General features: G+C 47.2%; 1 protein-coding gene across 1 annotated transcript; it reads left to right on the top strand.

Annotated features, from left to right (window-relative positions):
- The first annotated feature begins 980 nt into the window (after window positions 1-980).
- LOC117585043 (homeobox protein abdominal-A) lies at window positions 981-23,638 on the top strand. The gene is made up of 6 exons (XM_034274298.1): window positions 981-2,376; window positions 3,132-4,182; window positions 4,931-5,181; window positions 8,325-8,372; window positions 20,720-20,943; window positions 21,051-23,638. Exons 2-6 carry the CDS (start codon window positions 3,362-3,364, stop codon window positions 21,423-21,425), a joined length of 1,719 nt encoding a protein of 572 aa, XP_034130189.1. The 5' UTR covers window positions 981-2,376; window positions 3,132-3,361; the 3' UTR covers window positions 21,426-23,638.

The following is a 23,638-nucleotide window of genomic DNA, read 5'->3' as shown; positions in this document are numbered from 1 at the left end:
ACAGCAATTCCACTGACAAGGGCAGAAGGCGATGAGAGAAACATAGAATGGAAGAGGCAGAGTGAGTGAGAGTGAGAGAGAAGGCGTCAACGGGAAAGAGCAACAACAGGCGGCGGTCGAAAATAAAGGACAAGAAATGAGTTTTTGCAGTGTCGGCGTTTTTCATCTCTCCAATTTATGGATTTTTTGTGATTTCTATCGTGGCGACAAACCGAGAGAGGAAAGCGTGCAATAAAAAAAGGAAATACAAATTTGTTGCGACTAAATTTAGGCTAATTTGTATTAGGAAAAGCAAATCGCATCCCACTCAAGAGCAGAGGAATAATTTAATGAACAATAACATTTGCCCAAACAGAGTATAAAACACTTACGAAAGCTCCAGACACTGGCCACGCACTCAAATCACACTCAAAGGCCACTCAAAGCAGATAGTTTTGCTCAAGAAATGCGACCGTTTTTGCCGGCGCTCGGCGCATTCGCAATTCGCATTCTCACGTTATAAACATCAAAAATAAGCATCCATTCGAGAGCGCACTAAAAGCCAGCGAAATCGTATAAGAAAAGGCCTCACCAAAGCGACTCCAACTGCGAAACCACTCAAAAATCACTCTTACTCGACGCGACGCGACGCTCTTTCGCTCAGCTCGCGTCTCTCTGCTGCTCAGACCACAGACGGCCATCATGGCAGAGAGAGCGAGAGAGAGAGAGAGACAAAGCGAGCACGAGTGCCAGCTGGCCTCCCGCTGCACAAGACGACTGTGTGTGCGAGGGAGCGAGACAACCCGATGCTCCCAGCAGCGCTGCCATCTTTCTTATTGCCGCTGTCGCCGTCGGCGCCGGCAGAAAGCGCTAGCATGGTGTATGGTGTATGCTGAATGCTGAATGCTGTATGGGTGCATATGCGACACGATATGCGTGTGTTTATGCGCAACGGCAGAGTGCTTGAAATGAATTGCTGTTGCTGGCGGACGCAGCGGACTGTTGTCACTGCCGCCTCAGCATCCAGCGGCCCATAAGAACGCTCGCATGGCTTTTGTATTGCGCCATAAACGTTTCGCTGCTCGTAACGCCACAACGGCCGTCGCGGCACTCTCTCGACACGGAAAAGCATGTAACCAGTCGCCCAGACAGACAAACTCTCCAAAAGCGCCCGCGTTTTCCACGTCGCCGACGTCGCCGTCGTAGTCGCGTCTCTGCCGCAGTCTCTGCCGCCTTAGCCACAGCCGCTGCCTCTCTGCCAGCGCTGGCAGCAAGAATTACCAATTACACGAAATTTTTATACTCTTTTAAAAATTTCGTTTTATTATAATATTTATTATCGTGGCGCGCAGTAGTGTCTGCGGAACAGCGCTCGCTCAGCTCTCAGCTCCAATCGCCAAAGCTCCACGCTCCACGCTCAGCCTTCCAGCCACCACTCGACCGATTCAGATTCCGATTCTGTTTCCGATTCGCCGTGTTTATTATTATTTTGTGCTCGTCTTATTGTCACTTAACTGTTATAGTGCGGTTTATAGTTTATGTTTTATAGTGCCACACAGCAGCAACACACAGCAACGAAACATCCTCTGAAATAAAACAATGCGAGTATAATGCCAAATCAGAAGTCGATCGGGAAAACTGACACTCCGAAAGCCATCAAAAATTAAACCGTGACCCCACAAACTGTCAAAACAAGTGTGTGTGTGCAGTACATAAAAATTAAAAAGTCATAAAGTTGACATCGTAAAAGGTTCGAGAGTTCGAGAGTTCGATTTCCGCCCTCTACCTGTGGGGCCGGCAAAGAGAGAGAGAGAGAGCGACAGAAGATCAAAGTGTTTTACGGCATTTTAAACAAAGTAATTAAAGCAGAACTGAGCCAGAGAAAGCCTTTCTCCCTCCCAGTTCGAGTCACAGTCACAGTCCCAGCTCCAGAGCCACACACGCACTTGAAGAGTCGTAAAAGGAAACGCTGTGAATCATAGCCAATAGCCGTAAAAACATAACGCGTCCGAGTGCCGTCGCCGTCATTAAAAGTCCCGCGCCTATAAATCACCCGACGGCAGGCCAGCACCAGCACCAGCGCCCCACCCGTGCATTTTCCGCGTAATTGATGGCCGATTTTTAATTGCTTTTACAACAAATAAATGTCCCCACCCACACACATCACAGTACCAGAACAACACCAACAGCAACAGCAACAGCAGCAGCAGCAGCAGAAAGTGCAACTGCAGCAACACGGCAACCCGAAACCATATGCAAATTTAACAAATTTCGTTGTGAATCCTCAATTTCGTTCGAAAAGCATTGAACAAATACAAACTGCTCGCCAATTGGAAGGCGCTTTCCAATAAATTAAAATCCACTTTGATAGAGAGAGCCCCAGTCGAGCTCTGAAAGGTAACGAAATGCATTCTCACCGTCTTCCCTCCATCTGCAAGATCAAAAAGTAGAAAAAAACTCGGGCAAATGGCAAAGTATCTTCTCTCTACACCTCCTCTATACCTTACTTTCCCCGTAGCTCTCTACTAACTCCTTTGCCATCCCATAAACATTCTTTTAGTGTACTAATCTTGGAGATAGCTCTCCGCTCACAACCCCAAGTAGTTCTACTAACCCTTTGGCATTGTGCAAGCAAAATTTGTTAAAACTAAAGCACAAGAAAAAGCAAAAAGAAAGAAAAAGAATTTCCACCCGAATATTTTGTGGCAGTTGAAGAGATTTATGTCCAATCTGAACATATTCAATTTGGCTAATGTTCTTTTTATGTTTTCCGAACAGTCTCTGCTGATACATATACCTAGAAAATATATATCGCATTTGAGTATATACTTATCTGAACGCTCAGAGCAGCATTTGTTTTGGCTGTATTCGGTTTTTGTTTATCACAAATTTTAGTGGATCTCAAGTTTATTTTCTCTGCTTTATGGGATTTTTAGTGCTCCTTAACTTGATCAATTTGATGTTTGATTTATACGCAGAATAGAGTCATTCCCATGGGATTATAATTGATGCGAGAGAATGAGCATCCAAAGATTTAAAGTTTTCCAATTTTGCTGCTTAAATCAAGCGAATTTCCACAATGAGTTCGAACAAAATTTGTTAAAGAGAACACGCGAAACACAAACACTCAACCTATCTACTCCCCGATTCAGAATCGATCCAGAATCACTCGCAAGACACAAGCTAGAAAAACAAAGATAAAAAGCGAAGACGGAACACTCCCAAGAACACAAAATATACCGAGAAGTAATCGATCCTAGCCAAGACTCAAGTTAAAAGAAAATAAAATATAAATATCCAGAACAGACTCGACTCCGACGCATTCGACGATTCGACAATTCGACGACTCGGCGATTCTCTGCCGGAGAGCAAAATATGTGCAATGTCAAAATTTGTTTTCGATAGTATGCTGCCAAAGTACCCACAGTTCCAGCCATTTATCAGTTCGCACCTAACCAACACCCCCCCAACCTCGTCATCAGCAGCCGTCGCAGCCGCCCTCGCAGCAGCCGCAGCCTCCGTCTCAGCCAGCTCCAACACCTCGGCGACCGCCAGCAGCAGCACCAACAGCGGCAGCAGCCACCTCAGCCTGCAGACCGGCTCGCTCTCGCCAGGATCCAGCGCCCTGCACCTGGGCAACCAGCTGCACCAGCAGCACCTGAGCCAGTCCTCCCACTCGCCGGTTTCATCCTCGTCGCCCTCCTCCGCGGCCCTCTTCCAGCAGCAGGCCCAGCAGCAGCAGCACCAGCATCAGCAGCTCCACCAGCAGTCGCAGTCCCAGTACTCCTCGCTCTCCGCCGCCCTCCAGCTGCAGCAGCAGCAGCACATCAACAAGCTAGCAGCCGCCGCGGCTGCCGTCAACTCACAGGGCTCCCACGCTCACGCCCACTCGCACGCCCACGCGCATCAGCAACTGCTGCTAACACCACCCTCGGCCGGCAACTCGCAGACCGGGGACAGCAGCTGCTCCCCCTCGCCGTCGGCCAGCTCCTCGCTGCACCGCAGCCTCAACGACAACTCGCCCGGATCCGCGGCAAGCTCTGTAGCAGCCGCAGCAGCCGCTGCTGCCGCCGCCGCCGCGGCCAGCTCTTCGTTTGCCATCCCCACAAGCAAGATGTATCCGTACGTGTCAAACCACCCCAGCAGCCATGGAGGCCTCTCTGGCATGGCTGGCTTCTCCGGACTGGAAGATAAATCCTGCAGGTGAGTCCATGATCCATTGTTAGTCAGATTCTATAGTTGTTCCCATTCTATTTTGAGACTGAAACCTCGTCAGTGATCGTTAATGAAATCCATTCATCAGTCCATTATCCCCACTCTTGAACTAATGGATGTGGATCTATGAGTTACTCTCCAAAGATTTACACATTCTTCCCCCACTAATTGTGAACCTAAGTCTCATCTTCCAAGAACTGCTTTTTCATATATTTCTGGCTAATAATCGTAAACTCGAATATTCACATTCCGAATGCTAAGCGAAAATGCCCAAAGCAACCATCTGGGAAACCTTCCCAAACCGCAACCACAAATCCATTTCGAATGTGCTCTAATTATCGGCTCGGCCCTCTGATCCATCGGTCCTCGTCTGCTGGTTGCCCATTGAGAATTCACATTGAATGGCCGTAAAGACCGGAATGGGACAATTAGAGAGCGCTGCGGTGGCTGCTGGTGGCCATTTGTCGCCGACCACGAGATTCGCACGCACGTTGACCTTCCGCTGTGGCCATTTGCATATTGGCCCGTTACAATGGGTTCCCGCTGGGTGGGCGTGTGGGGGATTAGTGCGCAATTAGAGGCAACCGCAGTCGAAGTGGGAATGGGCAATGGGAATGGGCCCAGTTAGGGTTGGTCAGGGACTGTTCAATTTGCATTTGACTTGGGCCTCTTGTGCCGGAAGCAACCAAACACAATCTTATGCTAATCGATTTCTCTCTCTCTCTCTGTCCTGCAGCAGGTACACGGACACCGTGATGAACAGCTACCAGTCGATGAGCGTACCTGCCTCGGCGTCCGCCAGCTTCGCACAGTTCTATCAGCACGCAGCCGCTGCCTCGGCCGTGTCCGCCGCCAACGCCGGAGCAATGGGCGTGGACCCACTGGGCAACGCCTGCACCCAACCCTCCTCCGGGGTGGTGCCCGGTGCCGGCGGTGCTGGAGGCGGTATTGGTGATCTGCCGCGGTATCCCTGGATGACGCTCACAGGTGAGTCACGAATGAATCCATTCATACGGCAGTGTGTACACAAGATATGCATAAATCAGAACCACTCAGTCGGGCATTAGCTGGGGGAATTCACACCTCGATGGCCGCTGGCCCATATAAACATTAGATAAACGTGGCGCAAACGTTTTGTTTTCCAATTCCAATCCCATTTCGATTCCGAATCCAATTCCGAAGCATAATGAACACTTTGCGGGGCACTTCCAAGTCGTTTATTTCGCATAAGTCTTCCAGCCGAGTGCTCCCCGTGCGATTCAAATTCGAAACGAAATGTTTCTCCCGCACTGGGAGAGGGAGGAACTGGTGGACAGACTGATGGCAACAAAGAGCTAAAAAGTTGGCAGTAAATAAAAATGAAAATAGTTTAAAATACCCCTTGTTTCTGGTGTGTTGTGTGTGGATCGGTTCATCGCGTCGACTTATAATTTAAATAGCCTCAAGGTTGCCACACACAAGCAAACGTTCAGCTGTGCCCCCACGCATACAAACTAGTCTCGGGCCCGAGATACAGATACATTTCTGCGAACTCTTTTTATGCAGCAAACGTAGTACGAGCGATCCGCTCGGAATTTATGTGGGTCACTTTAATTTACGCGATCCCATTCGATCCGATCCGATCCGCTCATTTTCGAGCGCCTTTCTGCACATTTCCCTGCTCTGCACTCAATTTCCACGATGCCCAAGAAGGAGGAATTGAACGACTTGAGTTTTCGCCATGCGCCGCGGGTTGAATGCCTTCTGAGTTATGGCGGACAGCGTATGAATAGACTGTCAATTGGCCAGAGTTATGAACTGCACATCAGTCGCCAAAATAGAGAAAACATCGGGCGATCCATTTGCCCGCAAACGGCTGGGACACGGACTGGATTTATGCCAAATGCATGTGAATTAAAAGCATGAATAATTGCGGTTGGATGCGAGTTTTGAGGCCTTTTAAAATGATGTATAAAATGTGGTAGATGCCAAACGAAATTTGGGAACCCAGCAGGCATATTTTATTCACTCCATTAGTGGAAGATCGTTGATTATAGCCATTTGGGATTGGCAAACAACACATCGGGGTGGGGTGTGAACACGATCATTCATTCATGCAGATTCCCCGTGAATTGATTTTTGATTGCAGAACAGGGCATCCAGTGGGGTTGAATATACAAACATTTATTGATGTGGAAAGCATTCGCTTGCGACACGCCCTTTTATATAAACGGCTAATAGAACCATTTGCAAGCCAAACCTGTTGGACCAACAGCGAAAAAAAACCCGCCGCATTGGCATCGACATCAACATCGGCATCGGAGCGGGTCCAAAGATAAACGGTATTCCGCACAATGAGATATTTTGCATATCTCCCGCTCACAGCACAAAGGCGATAAAATTGTCAACGAGATCATAGACGACGCGACGACTGCGACGACTGGCTGCGATGAAAGTAAATACGAGCATGACGCCATTATGGCAGCCAAGTGCGCGACACGTCGACGCAGCCAGCCACTTCCCATCCCCTCCTTCCCGCCCACTGTGCACTCTCGCAGATACACACACACACACACACACACACACACACACACACACACACACACACACACACACACACATGCATTTATCCATGCAGTTGCATGTGAATCGCGGGACTTGATGGAGTCGCGCAAGAATTGTCCGTGTCTCCACTCCACCAGCAAACTCTTTCCTCACGTCTAGCGCTGGCTTTCACTTTGCCTGCAGTGTGCCAGCCAAGCCTCCAAACCCACCCAGAGACCACATCCAAGACCAAGACCAAGACCCGGACGAAATGGCAACAGCAACAGCAGCAACAACGGCAACGTTTTACAGCTGAATGCTTGCCAAATGCAATTTAACTAATGAATTTTAATATTTTACGCCAAAGCGTCTGAATGAATTTTCATTTTCACATCGTTGCACCGACCCAAAAGACTCGGGCCACAGCGTCAACAATGTTGCAACTTGCAGCGAATGGTCTGCTGCGGCAGGGGCGTGGCATGGGGTCGGAAGCGGGGCGGATGGCGGCGTGCCTGTGCCTGATTATGCTGATAAGAAAGCAAAGAGGTTAACTTTTCTTAATTATCTGGAAAAGCGCAGCCCGTCCGCGAGGTGGATGGAAAGGGGTTTCCCCAGCTAAAAATATGCAAGCTCTGCACGCGCTGCCTGGAACGAAGGGAGGTTAAGAGGCGGTCCACTGGATGGAAAAGAAAACATTTTGGAAAACAAGAAATTATGCAAGGGACTTCAACTTCCCAGCTGAAATATTTTAATCATAATTCGTATTTCTTAGAAAATACAAGAATTGAATCGCTAATAGGTAAAGGAGAGGGCAGTGCAGTGTTACAGGGAAATCCCATTACATAGAATTATTTATCTCTTTGGTAGATTCGATACGTTTTTCCCAGTGTAGCTTCGCCTCAGAATTCTGCCTTTTGGCTGGCCAATGTCTGGAGATAAGAGCTGCTGGCCATAAATTTTGTACTCATCAATGCGACAAAGAAGAAGAAGGTCCGAAGACTCGCTCCAGCCATGGCTGTACATATTAGAGACTGTTCTGTTAGTCCGTTAGTGGAAGCAACGACCGGGCGAATGCACGGAAATTTGTGTATTTTAATTAAAAATGTGCCAGTGCTGGCAAGCGGCTTCATCTGCTTATTAATTAGGCGTCGCTTCGGCGGAGGAGGAGTCGCCGACTGCCGTCGACGTGGTCTACTTGGTCAGTGGCAGGGACAGGGGGGCCACTGGCAGTGCCGATGCCGATGCCGATCCGGTCGAACTGGCCAGAGGCCACTACTTTGTTGGTGGTCCACTCATTGCAGGGGCCCAGCCAATTCTGCTTTTTGTCGATGGCGCTGACAACTAAATTGAAAGCGGCCCGATTGAGTGGTTTATGGAGGCTGCCATTGCCAGAAGAAGCATTGGACAGTGCAGGGCGCTGAACATGATTTGAGAGATCGTTCGTTGCTGGAGTCTGTTGCCGTTGCCCAGCATGATCCCCTCAAGGCTGCATGCAATCGATTTACTGGCGAGGAATTTTACATTAGCAGCATATGAATCCTTTACGTATACGCAGAAAAAAACCAACTGACGAATGTTAACCATTATTTTATTCTCTTCTCTTGCAGACTGGATGGGAAGCCCCTTCGAGCGCGTCGTTTGCGGCGATTTTAATGGTAAGTACCGCAATTACCGGAAACCCTTGAAGTTAATTCCCCGACTGGCATTGACCAACGACTGCAGCATGCGGACACTAATGGGTTATCCGCCTAACCAAGCGAGGAATATTGCAAAATGTTCATTTTTTAACGCCGGAATGTCCTTGAACGGCGTAAGACTACCTACCGCCCTCCCTCCGACTTTCACTCGCCGAACCCTTCACTGCACCCTGCACAATGCAGCACTGCATCCGGCAATTTGTTACCCGCTCTCCTCTCCTCATTCGTCACTCGCTCCTGCTGTCTTGACTCTGCGACTTTCACCGCTGTCCCGGCTTGCCTGTCATAAATCCTTGCCATTGTCCCGCCTCAGCCGTTGTATATTCATCTCGCTTTGTTTGCCGAAGTCATTTTCCAGCGAATGTCCCCGACTCGACAAAGGAAGGAGCAACTGGCAGCCGGCAAACTGTCCGCGCACGCTGTCCATGCTAATCGGCTGCTCTGTGAAAGTGGCTGGGCCGAGAGCGATCCGAGACCTGCCATGCCAATCAAGTGGCAAGTCAATACCGTAAATCACATTGATGGACGATCGATGGAATGTTGACCTGTGTTGAGGCAGAGGCCCCCCAAAATCTCGACTGGGTTACTGTGTGTGATGGCAATAACAATTACATTACGGAGCTGGGCTCGACTCGGAAAAAACTCACTCAGTTCCACTCCAAGTGATCGATTCGGCCGGTCGGAGCGGGTCCTATCGTCGATCAGCGATGCGCCTGTTGCTCCGGGCGTCGTTAAATGGCTTTTTATGATCATTTTATGAACTATTTACGATTTTACGCATGGTCTTGCGCCGTGCATAACGATCATCTCGATGTTGGACTTGTTGTATGGTGACTACGACTACCGCAACGAGCACCGCAACAACCGATACGATCCCTCGTTTAATGGGCTCGATCTGTGATAATGGCGCTGATTATGCTGCCGCAGCTCGATTGTTTAGCGAATCTCGGCGTGGCCATATGTGCAGCTCGTTACAATTAGTTCAACGACATTGCCGTACAAGTACAATAAATGTGTAGACAGGCACACAATCAGGGGAACCAGTGTCGGATCGAATCGCCCACAAACACGGGTGGCGACTGTAGATGGTGGGGTACAATTACTATTACAATGGACAGCCATTAAACGGCATTCAAATTCCCATAATACTCCATTGTAATTGATCGACCAACAGCTTACACTTTTAATCGAATAGCAATTCAAAATTTCAGATAGTACTAGAGACATTCATAGAGATTTAAAGGTTATATCATACTTAACACTTTGTTGATGATATTATCCATCTATTGCGGAGACAAATTACTATTAACATCCAGTGAATCTTTCATTAGTAATCAATCGGAAGTAGTGGATATCCATTTATTATTTTTATAGTTTAAATGATTTGAACATTGCGGTGTTAATAGCTCTCCAAATTGATTGCTGTTGTATTGTAGATTGATGTTCGGCTCCCGTCCTTTTGGCGAATGTGGCATGTAATTGCGAACCGTTTAATTGCGCTCGACCACTGGGAAAACAGTATTCGGCCACGCAGTCTGGCCGGTCTGAAATCGGAGTGGCGATCGCAGTAGCTCTAGTACTGCAAATACTCGTGGTGGTTGTGGGCCTGAGACCCGCGGCGGAACGTGCCGTGGCTCTGCTTTCGACGTCACAGATCGCTTGATATTTGAGTTGGTTTCGAGCCCTGAACACTCCCCGCTACTCTCCGCTCGCTGGTGATCCTCTTTTGTTTGCTTTGTAAATAAATCTCTGGCGTTGGCGTTGAGCGGAGTCGTTTGGCCAATTTACAGCGCTAACAGCCGCTGTTTGACAAGTAATTAGCTCCCCAAGCTTCCATTCAGATTTCTTGGGCTTGGGTAACGTTACAATTTTTCTTTGCAGATCTCCAGGGGGGATTTTCATCTGTAGAGCAAGGAATATTGATTTAATATGGGAGAGGAGTTGATCTTTCTGTCAGGAATTAGATGGGACTCTCAGAAGTGTTTTTTCCTGAAATTAATTCATAATATATTGAAGAGTCCGCTAACTTAATCTCAGAATTGTCTTCTACAAGCTCAGCGACATCTTCATTCGCATCCGCTTCATGGCGATATGTGCAACAAAATGAATTATTTTTATTAATTTTACATGCTACAATTATACATGGCCCATGATAAGCTTGGAGAATGGTTTCCGATTCGCAAGCTGCTTGCTCGAGGATCCATACTGGGGGTGTCTCATCCGCTATGTCGTCTCAGGCGGCGAATATCAATTATTCGGAATTCAATCAAGATCGGGATCTCTCTGAGACTCCCGACGGAATCTCAATGTCAGTGGCGAAGCGAAGCGTCTCCGCCCGGACAGATAAACGCCGCTGCAGGCCGCGACCCTGTCCGACCCGGCAGCCACTTAACGGCACTGTCTGTAGCGCTATCTCCCTTGCATGTACTGTGCGGTGTATACGTATGTATGTATGCATCTGTGGTGTGGCTGTATCTGCTGGTGTGGATTGTGTTTGGGATGGGGATGGGGATGGGGCTGTGATTCGGACTGTGAGTGTGGGCCTGGACATGGACAGGCTGCAAGGGTTAATTTATGAGGCGCGATAAGCGAATTCCATTTCGTTTCGTTTCGGGTTTTGTTTAATTTCCGATTCTCTCTGTGTTCTCCCTTCCTCTTTCTCTCTGTCTCTGTCTGTTTCTGTTTCTGTTTTCGTTTTTGTTTTTTCTTTATTTTATTTTGTGTTGGCGTATTTACATTTGGCGCGCTCTCTCCTTCACTCCTCCTGGGGGAGTGTGTGCTGGAGTGAGGGTGGGTGGGGGGTGTATGTGCGACACCGTGTTATCGGCACGTTTCGTGTCGTTGTTTTTTCATTTTGTGGCGGCGGAAAATTCGAAATGACACGTTTCTGCGAGTGCGAGCGGAGCTCTGCCCTTTTTTAACTGCCCGTGCGGCTGTTAATCTGCGGTTTTAATGCCCAAGTGGCGCAAATTGGCGAAAGGGTTTGAATTACACACAGCACAGCCAGAAAGAGAGAGAGAGAGAGAGAGAGAGGGAGTACTGGGAAGAGAAAGAGGCACATAGACAGGGAAAGAGAGAGTTCCACAGACAAGTACAAAATGGCAGCCAGACTGGCGCGTTCCATGCCTGGTCCTGCAGACATGTAAATTTGCGCAGACAAAATCAAATTAAAAGCGCACACGTTCCACAGACAATTGAAGCTCCCCTCTATCCCCCCCATCATAATCATTCAGAGTTTATTCCCCTGTTACACTCACACATACATATGAGGGAATCCGCAAATGTATTGCAAGGAAAAGTTTGTTAATTTTAATTAATTTAAATATTTCATTTAACGAATTGAGATTTCGTTTTTAACTCGGCCTTAAGTCCGCATTTTGCTGTGTAACATCTGCACATTTTCCACTTTTCCTACTCCCCGTGTTGCGTTTCCCATTTTCCGTTTCGCGTGCCCTGCGTGTTACCTTCCTTCCGTTTGCAAGACTCTCTTGAAGTTGAAATTAATTTGCAAATGGCGCGCAGTTAATATTTATTTAATTACGGAATTATACAAGTCGCTCTTGGTGTCGGTTAATGTACTCTTTGTGCGGTTGTGGGTCTCCTCTAAAAATAATGCATAATTTCCACTGATTAATGGGCGAGATTATGGTGTTTACGATGCACTTCGTTCCCCTTGATGGATGCGACATAACCAGTTCGCATTGTGGGTGGTTGCCAGGCACTTGGAGTAGTTGCAGTGATCGAAGGGGACACCTCATGAAAAGTCATCAGCTACAGGCTCTTAACACGCAGATCCATGGACATATTTCCCTTTTGAGTCGGAAATAGCCCAAAACTAAACTCTGAAAAGTTCTTCGATTGACATAATTCCATATAGTTTATGGGGAAGAAAATCTCCGATTTCGTTCTTCCAGCTTCGTTCTTCAATTTCTGTCCAATTATGCAATTTCGAGAATCTTTTTGTCGATTCCAATCACGTCTATTGTATTTTGAAATCCTCCCTTGGATGAACTCGTTATTCCAGTTCTCGCCATTGTGAGAATCCTTTTGCTTGCTCCTCTTTCCCCAGAGCCTAATGAAGCCATTCAGGTAATATCGGAGAGCCTCTTGTAGAGCTTCGTAGTTTGGTAACGACCAAGCTCGACAATGCGGAGCATAAAACCTGTCGGTGACAAAGGGCTGCTGGGATCAGAGAAGGGCTCAGCGAGCATCAGCCACCATTTTCTCGAATTACTTCTATGCAGCCATTAACAAAAGACCAACTCAGCTGAGTGTGTGTGTGTGTGTGTATGTGAGCCATTAATCAACTTTGTCAGCCAACGAAAATGCCAAAGGAAATGGAAAAAACGAGAGACGCTTCTTGTGGTCTGTGGTCCCTCTACGACTTTGACTGGGATTGGGACTGGGACTGGCTCTGGTACTGGGGAATGTGACGGGGATCAGACAATAATCAATTTCTCAGGAGCCCACAGGACCACACCTCATCACAGAGGGGGGACTGGTGGATCGGTACAGGGGGGAGCCCAATGCTCGACTCGATGCATTGTTCGCAGCAGGGCGACCCGCGCATATTGAAATTTGTTTCCGCGGTGCCAGCGACTGGGCAGGGGCTGGCCAGGGGCTGGGGAGCCGGGATAAGCATGAGTTATGTGCACGCCTAGGTAAATATAGAACCCGCATCGAGCGATCGATGCTTTTTATACGAGTTTAAGTGTCACGTTTTTGTTTTGCAGAGTGCAGAGGGATGAGGTGTGGGGAAGGCGGGGCGAATGGCATTTTAATACGTCATCGTTTCCAGTCTGCCCACGCAATCTAAGTTATGGCCGACATCTGCTCAAGTTGTGCATTGGAATAGGAATTTTGAGTTCGTGTTTGTTTTTACCAAATAAGAGTAGGAATCGTAAGTCGGGGCGAGCTCCAGCCGGACCCGACCCGTGCCCACTGGGCCGTGAACGCATTGGGAAAATGAACCGAAAAAGGAAAAGGCAAAAGAAAACCACACCACACCACACCAAACCAAACAATGGGAATATGCCATGGGTTCTGCTCTGCTCTGTCGTAAGCAGTTGGCTCAATTTATATGTATTTTCAATAAAAGTCGATATAATGCTTGGCCAAGGTTCATAGAACGAGCAAATGAACTTGGAAACGGCCAGCAGCAGCAACAGCAGCGGTGGCAGCCAATGAAGGCAATCAATTTCAATTCAGTTTCCTCGCCTTTCCCAAGCGCCAAAGCCAATGAGGCGTCCAAAGGGCAAGACGAGGCCAATTGCATTTATTTCACTGCTGCTGAACCTTTTCCGTAAACCACCCCTGCCCTTCCCCGACGAAAGGGTATCTGCACTCTGTCATGTTGGTGCAATGATCCAATAGGGAATACCTGAAATCTCATTGAGAAGAGGTAGAGTAGAAATAGGACAATCTCTCTCCATTTTCTCCGTGGTCGTAGAGACGAAATATTAAAGTTGGATTCGGACATTTCAAGCCTTTCTTCTGCGCTTAGAAGAGTATTCAGCAAAGTTAAAGTTTCCGTCAGACTTTTGTCTCCTGCTCACACAACCCACGAAATCGCAAACAAAGAACCCGAAAAGTGTTGATGAACCCAACAGAGAGAGAGAGAGAGAGAGAGAGAGAGACGTTGGGTGAACTCCGCAAGACCAGACCCACACATATCCTCACAAAGAGTCGCTGTGGCGCCACTTCATTGTGATCATTGAATGGCCGTTGATTGTGTCGCATCGATTCGCGGCGATTTTAATCGCAGCGGGCGCACTTTAAACGCCTTTCATTTGCAATTAAATTGAGGCGCACAGACAGCCCAAAACGGAGCCAGAAAGCGACGAATACTCGTGCAAGCATGGACACGGTCACGGGCCCAGACAGGGGCGCACTGAGGGTGCTCAAGTTGCGGTCAGTTGGCCACACGTGTGTGTGCCGGAAGCTCGATGCTTGCAGCAGTGTCAGACACAGATACAAAGAAAGAGAGAGAGAGAGGAAGGCTGGAGGGCGCAACTGCTGTCAAGCACAGGACATCGCAGACGCCGTTTGCAAAAATCTTTTGGATTACCAATTCTAGACGCCTAATGCCATTTATAGGCCATCGCTACAAATGCTCCAGCTGTCTTGGCCATCCGCCTGCCCGAAATTAGTTGAGCACCAGACCCATACCCAGAAGCAGAAGCAGAAGCAGCCCCATTTCCAACCACATTCCCCTCTTCGGCTGGGCCAACAAATTTATTGAAACCACTTCGGTGTGATGAGATGGGGGGAAGGAGTGGAGTTGGCGGGGTCTGATTTGGCTTGTTTCCTTTCGTTTCCACTCCTTCCTTCGACACTCGCTCCTGCCCGTTCTGTGGCGGGCTTCTTCCGTTTTCCCTTTTCACTTTTGGCCATATATTTTTCACGTTTATGTCGGGTATTTTGTCTTATCACACCCTCGTGTTTGCAGTGCGTGCAAAAAATGCCGTCTCCGTTGTGAGCAGAGCACAACGAAGTGGGTTGGGGGCGAGGAAGTAGAGGCGGTTGCGCCGCCAACCACCCACGAGATTAAAAATGCCATAAAGACAGTAAGGGTGAATGGCTCTAATGGCTGCCCTTGCCGTCTCCCTCTCTCCCGGCCGCTCTCTTTGTCTGTCTCTCTCTCTCTCTCTATTCCCTTTTCCTTTTTACATTTCGCTGTGCAAAAAAGAGAGAAAAAGTAGAATTTGACTGTTACCATGTTGCCATGGCTCTGGCCCCGTACGAGTGCGACTTCAGTGCTTCAGGGGCATACAGGGATTGCCTCAAAGGCAGATAATTTCGAAAACATCGATAGCTGATGCTGGAAGAAGATTGTAAATATTGCTGGTATTTACATTTGGATAATGTTTCGATCATTGTTTCGCCTTTTATCAATTCCAAGTATCTCGGACCGAGTAAATAATTACACCTTTAATTTAGTCCAAGGCATAATTATGCTGGAATTAATTATGCAAACTCTTGCTGAAATTTTAATTGGCAATTCCCAGGCAAATATCCGACTCTAACGATTCCCCCAACTATTTCTATTTCTCAATTCAACAAATTCCTTTTGTTTCTCCCGATTCTAATTTTAATTCCGAGTTGTTTTTCAAAGGAAAGCTAATTTTTGCCAGTCCGTTCGCTTCCATTTGCTTGCTGATCCATTCCGACAAGGAGTAATTCCAATGATGGCGTGAAATATTTGATGAGAATATATTAATCCCCCGAGAGCCGAGCTGGGGGAGCGGGAGGCACGAGTATTTGCAACATTTGTTGGCAATTTTCCTGGCAGACAGCAGGCAGCTACAGCTAGGCCATATATTTCCCAAGATTAAGCACACAATTAGCAATCCTGGCACTCAGGCCTGCCGGTGGCACAGGCACAGCGGACTGGGGGGGGGCGTGGCGGATCTGATGGCACAGACAACAACATTGGCAACGCGCTGCACATAAATTGCAGGGAAAGCATCCCCCAGCCACGGTCCAACCCCAACCCCAACTCCATCTCCAACCCCAAATGCAGGAAAACACAGCACACCCCCCTGGCCCTTCCTCCCCCTCCAACCGACAGCTCTTGTGCGTACAAAATGCTCGCGCGACTGATTAAATTTAAATAAATTTAATAAACATAAATTATTTGCAATGGCAGCCAGGAGCTGCCTCTGCCGCTGTCTCTGCCACCCCCGAGCACAGTCGAGCACAGTCGAGCACAAGTTAATGGCGGCGCTTACCTGCCCCACCCATCGAATCCCCTGCTCTGCTCCGTCCGCCCTGCCTCCCTCGGCTAAAAGCCGCACAAAGGCGCCAGATGTTGCCCGGGAGCCTTGTCAAAGGAGCATTTAAGCGGCTTTTCTTTCAAACTTTAATTAGTCTTCGTCGCCGCTGCTCTGGCACTGGTGCTCCACGGACTCCGCGCATTTGCATATCCCTGGGGATGTCGTTTTACCAGAGAACACTGCAATTTGCGCTAAATGCTCAAAAGATCATTCCCCAGCTCGGGGAAACAATGAACTCCATCAAATTCACGGAGCAGAAAAGAAATCTTTGAGCCATCAGACAACATTCCTCATTTGCGTACCCATATTTACATATACATATATGTACATATGTATACTCGTGTGTGTATTGGTGGATATTGGGGAATGTTAAATGTCCGCCGTTTGTTTATATATCTTTCAACATGCCATCCGGGAAGTTAGTTTCGAAAATTCATACCAAATATAAACAAATCAGCATAAAACATCCCAAACAAGCCACGAACACACAGCTCACAAGTGAGATAGATAGATACATTTGTATCTGCTTCTTCAATAAACCAGATAGATATAACAGGGCGTGAATAAGCCTTCAAATAGTGTATGTAGATATTTATGTATCTGTACTTGTACACAATACACAGAAGCTCGCAAAAGGAACACAAATTTCTGGGAAAAAGAATTAACATTATAATAAATACGAATGCAAAAGTTAAATAAATCAATAAAAAATATGTACATATGTTAATATCGATGGTATTGCGGGTAGAAAAGTAAAGTTATGTAGTAATATTTACTACTATTTACTGGGGATAGTCCAAAATATTACATTTGTGGGGATCGATTCGATCGCATAATCTCGAAAATGATTTGTTCTCTGCTTTCAAGCACAAATATTCTGCTGTTTTTCATTGTTAATATTTATTTTCATTTGTATTCTCTTCCCATATTTTGGGCGGTCTCCAGTGAAGATATCACTTTCAAGCTCTTTCCGTTTTGTCGGACAAAGAATTGCTTACGCACCCGCGGGGGGTCCGGACTGAAATGCATCCACAGATGTGAGATCAGTCGAGTGTGCAGAAAAAACCTCCCAAGATTTCCCCCAAATTCCGTTCAAAGACAAACACAGAACAATTTTGCGCGCCAAAAGTCAACAAACAGGCGGAGTGTCGGGCAGAACTTTCGATGCCCAATTCTCGGCTGGTCAACAGCAGCAAAATCAGTAATTTATGGGCCGGCAAACACTTAGGTCCGACAAAGAACTCAAATTAATTGCCACAACTGAAACAACAGGGTTACGAGTACAAATATGTATGCGTACATATGTATATACATTTTACATACATACATACAACACTCTGGCAAGAACTCGCGGCTGGAACTGTGGCCTGACCACAATGTTTCAGAGAGTTCTGTGTCAAGCGATATGTAAATTTGTTTATTATTTTCCAAAAAACAATGGGTAGAGGTGGCGCAGGGGGGGACGGAATAGAAGCCAAACACTAAACACGAAATACAACAAAATGAATGTTTGTTTATTGTACAATTTTGTGTCGCTTGAAAAACAGTCGGCGGCGCGGCGGACTGGCAGCGTCCCCACGGAACCACTTTCGAGTGCACACAGATACGAAACAGACAAAGATACAAATACTCACACCCGTATAAACTATGGTGCTTTTCACCTCCCCCCCGCCCAGTCCTGCTCCACTGGAGTGTGTGTGTGTGTGTTTGTGTATCTTTATTGTACGCTTTGAATTGTTTTTATGATTTTTATGTCATCATAAGTTTCAGTCTGCGCTGTTGTTTTTTTTCTGTGCCTCGTTCTCGTATGTTTTTGCGCTTATTTATACGCGCCGCTGTTTATTGAACAATTACGTTTACGTTTATGATTATTAATATTTTTAATTGTTAATGTCATTGTTGTAGACGCTGTCCGGGGTCTGGGCCCATTCGCATTCCCATTTCCATTCCCATCCCATAACCATTCTCATAACCATCCAAATCCCATTCACAACGTTGACAGCGGCGCCTTGGGACAGCCATCTCGTATTGTCATTCCTCGTCACTACGGGTCCCTGGTCCCTGGTCCCTGCTCTACGCTCCCGTGTCTTAATCAGATTCTGTATTCCCATTTGGACTGTACCTCTTGCTCTACTTGGCCAACGCCGCCGCGTCTGGAATGTCTGTCTGCTGCTGTTTCTGTTTCTGGTTCTAGTTCGCTGATTTGTTTACTTGTTGCATTTGGGGCCAGACGCTGCCGCATCAGTCAATTTTAGCCTCGATTTACGGCGCGCTAATTGATTTTTAATTGGTAAATTGAAATGGTTTTCTGCGCAATTGTGCAACGAACCGGTTAGACGGCCCCCTCCCTCAGCGAGTATCTGTCAAGACTATCGAGATATTAGGTAAATGTAGCGAGGTGAACGTAGTGAGAAACCAAGGAAACATGGGTGTATGGGGTACCTGCCTGATTAAGTCTGCCCCGTCCATAGTAAATCCTTATTTATTATTCCTCATTTCGACTGGAATTTCTGAAGATCAATGAACTCTTAAAGACCCCCTCAATGGAGTCCCAGTCACGAATGCGCCTCTGTTGATATTTTCCTGAAGGATTTTGTATTTTGAATACTTAGTTGAATGCGTGGTGTGCTCGAATCATGATTTGAATGCTAGTTGGGAAATGAATTGAGTGAAAATGTTTTCCTCGTGCGGCTCAATGGAAAATCAATAGTAAACTCTCGCTGCCATGTGACTCAAAGTTGGCTCACTCTGTATCTCCCTCTCTGTCTGTCTCTCGCTCTCTCGAAAATCCGGTTTGCCTGCGCCGACTCACCACTGAGCTCCCCCCCACCGCGTCCTTCCATGGTCGTAGTCACTGCGTTGCCATGCATACGCTCTCTCTCTCTCTCTCTGACTCGGTGCTTGTGTGCGTGTGTCTACCTGTCCGACACAGACACTGCGGCAGCCATGTTGGATTCCATCACTCCTGTGCACACTGCAGCCATCTCGCTCGCACCTGCGCGCCGCATCCGCCATTGCGGGGCTCGTAAATCTCGTTTAGGGGCGCGTGTGTCCTGGGAGTCGTGATTTATAGGACGAATTGTAGCTGCTCATTGTAGCGTGTAAATAATTTAGATTAGTTCGGTATTCCGGTGCACCCCCCAGCCACTCCTGCCACCGAACAGGGGCTCCACCGCAGGGCAGGGCTGGAGGTTGATTAGAATTGAAATTGCTTTTCCCCTCACCACTTCGCAGAGGGCAGGATCTGAATGTTTCTCGATTTTATGATACCCGGAAGCTTTCCTCAAATTAAAAATATCAGAGTGCTTGGCCAGAGAATGGAATTAGTTTCAATTTGTGGCGATAAGAGTGGTTCTTCTCCTGCCTTGGAATGACTCACCAGCTCAGGTAGAGCTGCTCCTGCCCGCTCATTTCACGGCCTCAATCGATCCATAAATATTTTGCCAACTGCCGAATATCATAAAAAAATGCATAGAATGTTCGAAAACCCGAAATGATTTACAGCTGCAACTGCAACTGCAGAGGAGATTCGCCAGATCTGCACCTTTCACAATATTACGCAAAAATTGTCCCTTTTTTTCCTTTTTTTATTCGGCTCGGTTGTTGTTGCAGTGGGAAAGTCGCAACTTGCAACCATAAAAAATTGCTGCTGACACGAAAACCTTTTACAGGAAAGACTCGACACAAAACGCAAAACAAAACACCAAAAAAACAGAGAGACAGCGAGAGAGAGAGAGAGAGACACTGCATAAAAGCCATAAAACGGCAAGCGGTAGAGCCAAAGTGAGAGGCTCTGAGCCCGAGGATGAGGCAACAATTTGTAGATAGCGAAATTTTGATTTCCGTAACATAAACACGGAGCCGGAGCCTGTGCACCGTCGCGCAAAAAATTCGCACAGGTAGCGTGGAAAATCGTTAAAAAAAGACAGAAAAAATAGGAATTGCCTGGCATGGTGTGGGAGCGAAGGAAAACCGAGTGAAAAGCGCTCGGCGTATACTGCTGGCCACCGTGGCGAGACCTGCCGCTGCGGGAGTCGGTGTGTTGCTTCACCCTTCCATGCACTGCGTGCAATCCGAGGCGGAATCAGCGCTGGGTCAGCCTGCTCCCCGGGGAGTCCAAGTCCTGGGGCGCCCGTTGCTGCTGCTGCTGCTGTCGCTGACGTCAGGCTGCTCTCCAGCCTCACCCTTCCAACATGATTGTTAGACAAACTGTTTGTTTAGCTCGTAATTTGCAGCCAGAAAGACATTCGCAGTGTACTCTCTCTCTCCGCTTCGAACTTACAGCTCCCCAGCCAGAATCCCATCCCCAGACACAAATCATGTGTTTCAGGCCGTTAGGGCGAGGCTGGCAGAGTCTGTCAGACAGCGTCTTTGCGGCTCATTAAGAGTTGCCAAAAAAGACAGCCCCAAAGAAGCCGAACAACATCATCACACCAATGCACAGACAGCAGACAGACGACAGACGACAGCCGACAGGCAGTATGAGTGCGTGACTGACGTGACTCTCTTTGTTCCCTCTCCCGCCCACAGGCCCCAACGGATGCCCACGCCGACGCGGCAGACAGACCTACACGCGCTTCCAGACACTGGAGCTGGAGAAGGAGTTCCACTTCAACCACTACTTGACGCGGCGGCGGCGCATCGAGATTGCACACGCGCTCTGCCTGACCGAGCGCCAGATCAAGATCTGGTTCCAGAACCGCCGCATGAAGTTGAAGAAGGAGCTGCGCGCAGTTAAGGAGATCAACGAGCAGGTGAGTCGATGCGCCATGATTCTCTCACTCAATGTAGCAGTTGGTTAGAGATTGATTTTCCGGAAAAATACTACAACTCCTTTATCTCTCTTTCCTTCCCATTAAAGGCCCGACGTGACCGCGAAGAGCAGGAGAAAATGAAGGCCCAGGAGACGATGAAATCCGCCCAGCAGAACAAGCAAGTGCAGCAACAGCAACAGCAGCAGCAGCAGCAGCAGCAACAGCAGCAGCAGCACCAGCAGCAGCAGCAACAGCAGCAGGACCACCACTCGATCATCGCACACAATCCGGGCCACTTGCACCACTCCGTCGTGGGCCAGAACGATCTCAAGCTCGGCCTGGGCATGGGCGTGGGTGTTGGTGTCGGCGCTGGGCTCGGACCGGGACTTGGTGGCGGACTCGGCGGCAACCTGGGCATGATGAGTGCCCTGGACAAGAGCAACCACGATCTGCTGAAGGCGGTTAGTAAGGTGAACTCTTAAGCTGCCCCCGCCCCAGCAACACCTTCCGCATTAGCACCACGCCACCACCGCCCCACGTTCGGCGTTCTTTTTCGCCTCTCCGTCTGAGTAGAGAAAGCGAGAAAGCGAAAGATAAACTCGATAACTAAAATACGTAAACCTTTACATAGTAAATAGCTGCATAAGTCTACAATTAACGGATATAAAAACATATAAGCCTACACACACACACACGTACAGTACACACACACACACATAAAAATGCGAAATCAATGAGTGCGCACTGTGGCTCCGATGCGGTTTGTGGGGTGAAGGAGTTGATGCTTTGAGTTATGTATCGGTACATCCGCTCTCCCGAGCTTTCCTGGAGTGGAGCTGTCTATTTGATAGGCAGCGCCACCCAATTCGATTTTATTGCAGCTCCACGGAGCCTCTTCTTCCATTTTCTTCTCCGCTTCAACCCCTAGTGGATGCTCGATGGCTCGTTCAATCGATTTCCAGCCCCCAGCGAATCGGATGTGGGCCGAAGTGCGCAACCTGCTAACATTAATAGATAACTTGAACTACTTAGAATAGCGATAGCGATAGCGGTACATGCTTAAAGGATAAGTTTGCGATCTACGAGCGATTTTTGATAGTCAGAGAGTCACCGCGTTACCAGGCGACACCAGCCCAGGGAGGGTAACGAGACGAGATCAACTGTAAAATTATTTTGCGACTGCAGTAGGATTACACATACCTAGTACGAGCCACGTTGGACTATGTTTAACACGAGCACACACACACACACTATACTATATATAGAGTTAGAGTGTACCTTTGTGTATTTACATAACTATTTATTGGAAGTCCTTGTTTATCCTTGTTTTCCCCTGTTCCACTGCTCTGTTTAAGTGAGGTGTTTACCCTGTGTGATTGCCGCACTTTGTTGTATGCCCCACGCTATGGAAACACTGATTTCTTGAATGCCATATTAATCTTAATTCGCCTCAACTAAAACTAAAAGTGCGCAAACGAATTGCGCAAGATAATTTCCATAAATACAAGCTGTAAGAACGAACGGTATGCAACATACCAGAAGCATAATCACGATTTCAAATACGTAATAATAATAACAAATCACGAAACAAATTCATGGAAATATAAGCGGAAGAAGGATTGATTCACACGAAGCCAAGAAATATTGAAAATTGTCGTTTTGCCAGTGACTAAAATTTTAAATTAACTACAGTTAAGTGCTAGTCTAGTATGTGCTAGACGTTGATTGATTGCTGGCCTCGCAGGTCCACACACAACCACACAAAAGAATAACAAACAAACAAACTCTGAATAGAACTCTGAAATACGTATTAGCTTAAGGTTGCAACAACAGATAAAACAAAAGAAAACTATCCTCGACAGTTTGTGTCGATTGTGGGAGATAGATACGGGATAAGGGATACGGGATACGGAGATAGGGCCAACAAAGCGAGAGAGAAAGAGATGGCGGCAGAACCCCATATACGTAGATTTTCACTTCCCGACATTAAATTTACCTAGCAGAATCTTTGAGGATTGCATTAAAGAATTGAATGAAAGTCAAGATCTATTTATTATACACAACCGATGAGGAGACGAGCGGGCTTACACTGCGCAAAAATATTTACGTAAACAATTAATGACAAATATACATATATAAATATATATGAATATATATTACAAATATATACAGTATGGAACCCTATGTGTATGTATAAATACCTAAATGTATGTGTATCTAGCGTGTTAACATTAAATGCAGTCAAAGTCGAGTCACATTTTTCCACACACCACCCAGCAATCAGCATGCAGATGCCCATGCCCATGACCCACCCTGCGCACGTCTTTCGCTTTAGGAGTACGGACACCCCCTTCAGGTCTGCTTAGTCCCCCTGGTTTGCATTGGTTCGAGTGATATTAATGGGTAGCGACAACCTTTTGCCTTTTTTCAAGACCTGATTGAAGATTGAAGAAAATTATGTTACTGTTTCCGTTTCCGATTCCAGCTTCGTTTTCGTTTCTGTATAGTTGTGTTTTTTATTTGGTTAAGTCTGAACTCATTCGGATGGCCTAGCAAATTAGCGCATAATTAATATTTTGTTTGATCCTAAATTCTAAATACTTCTGTTAATTTTAGTTTAAGTTTAGTTGTGACGAATTGTGTATTATATAATTTTATGCGATTTTAAATGAATGCGAAAATAACTACGATTAAA

This window comes from Drosophila guanche, unplaced genomic scaffold (genome assembly GCF_900245975.1).
Source record: "Drosophila guanche unplaced genomic scaffold, DGUA_6, whole genome shotgun sequence".
Classification (NCBI taxonomy): Eukaryota; Metazoa; Arthropoda; class Insecta; order Diptera; family Drosophilidae; genus Drosophila; species Drosophila guanche.
Note: the sequence above shows the minus strand (reverse complement) of the source record. Positions and strands in the feature narration are given on the sequence as shown.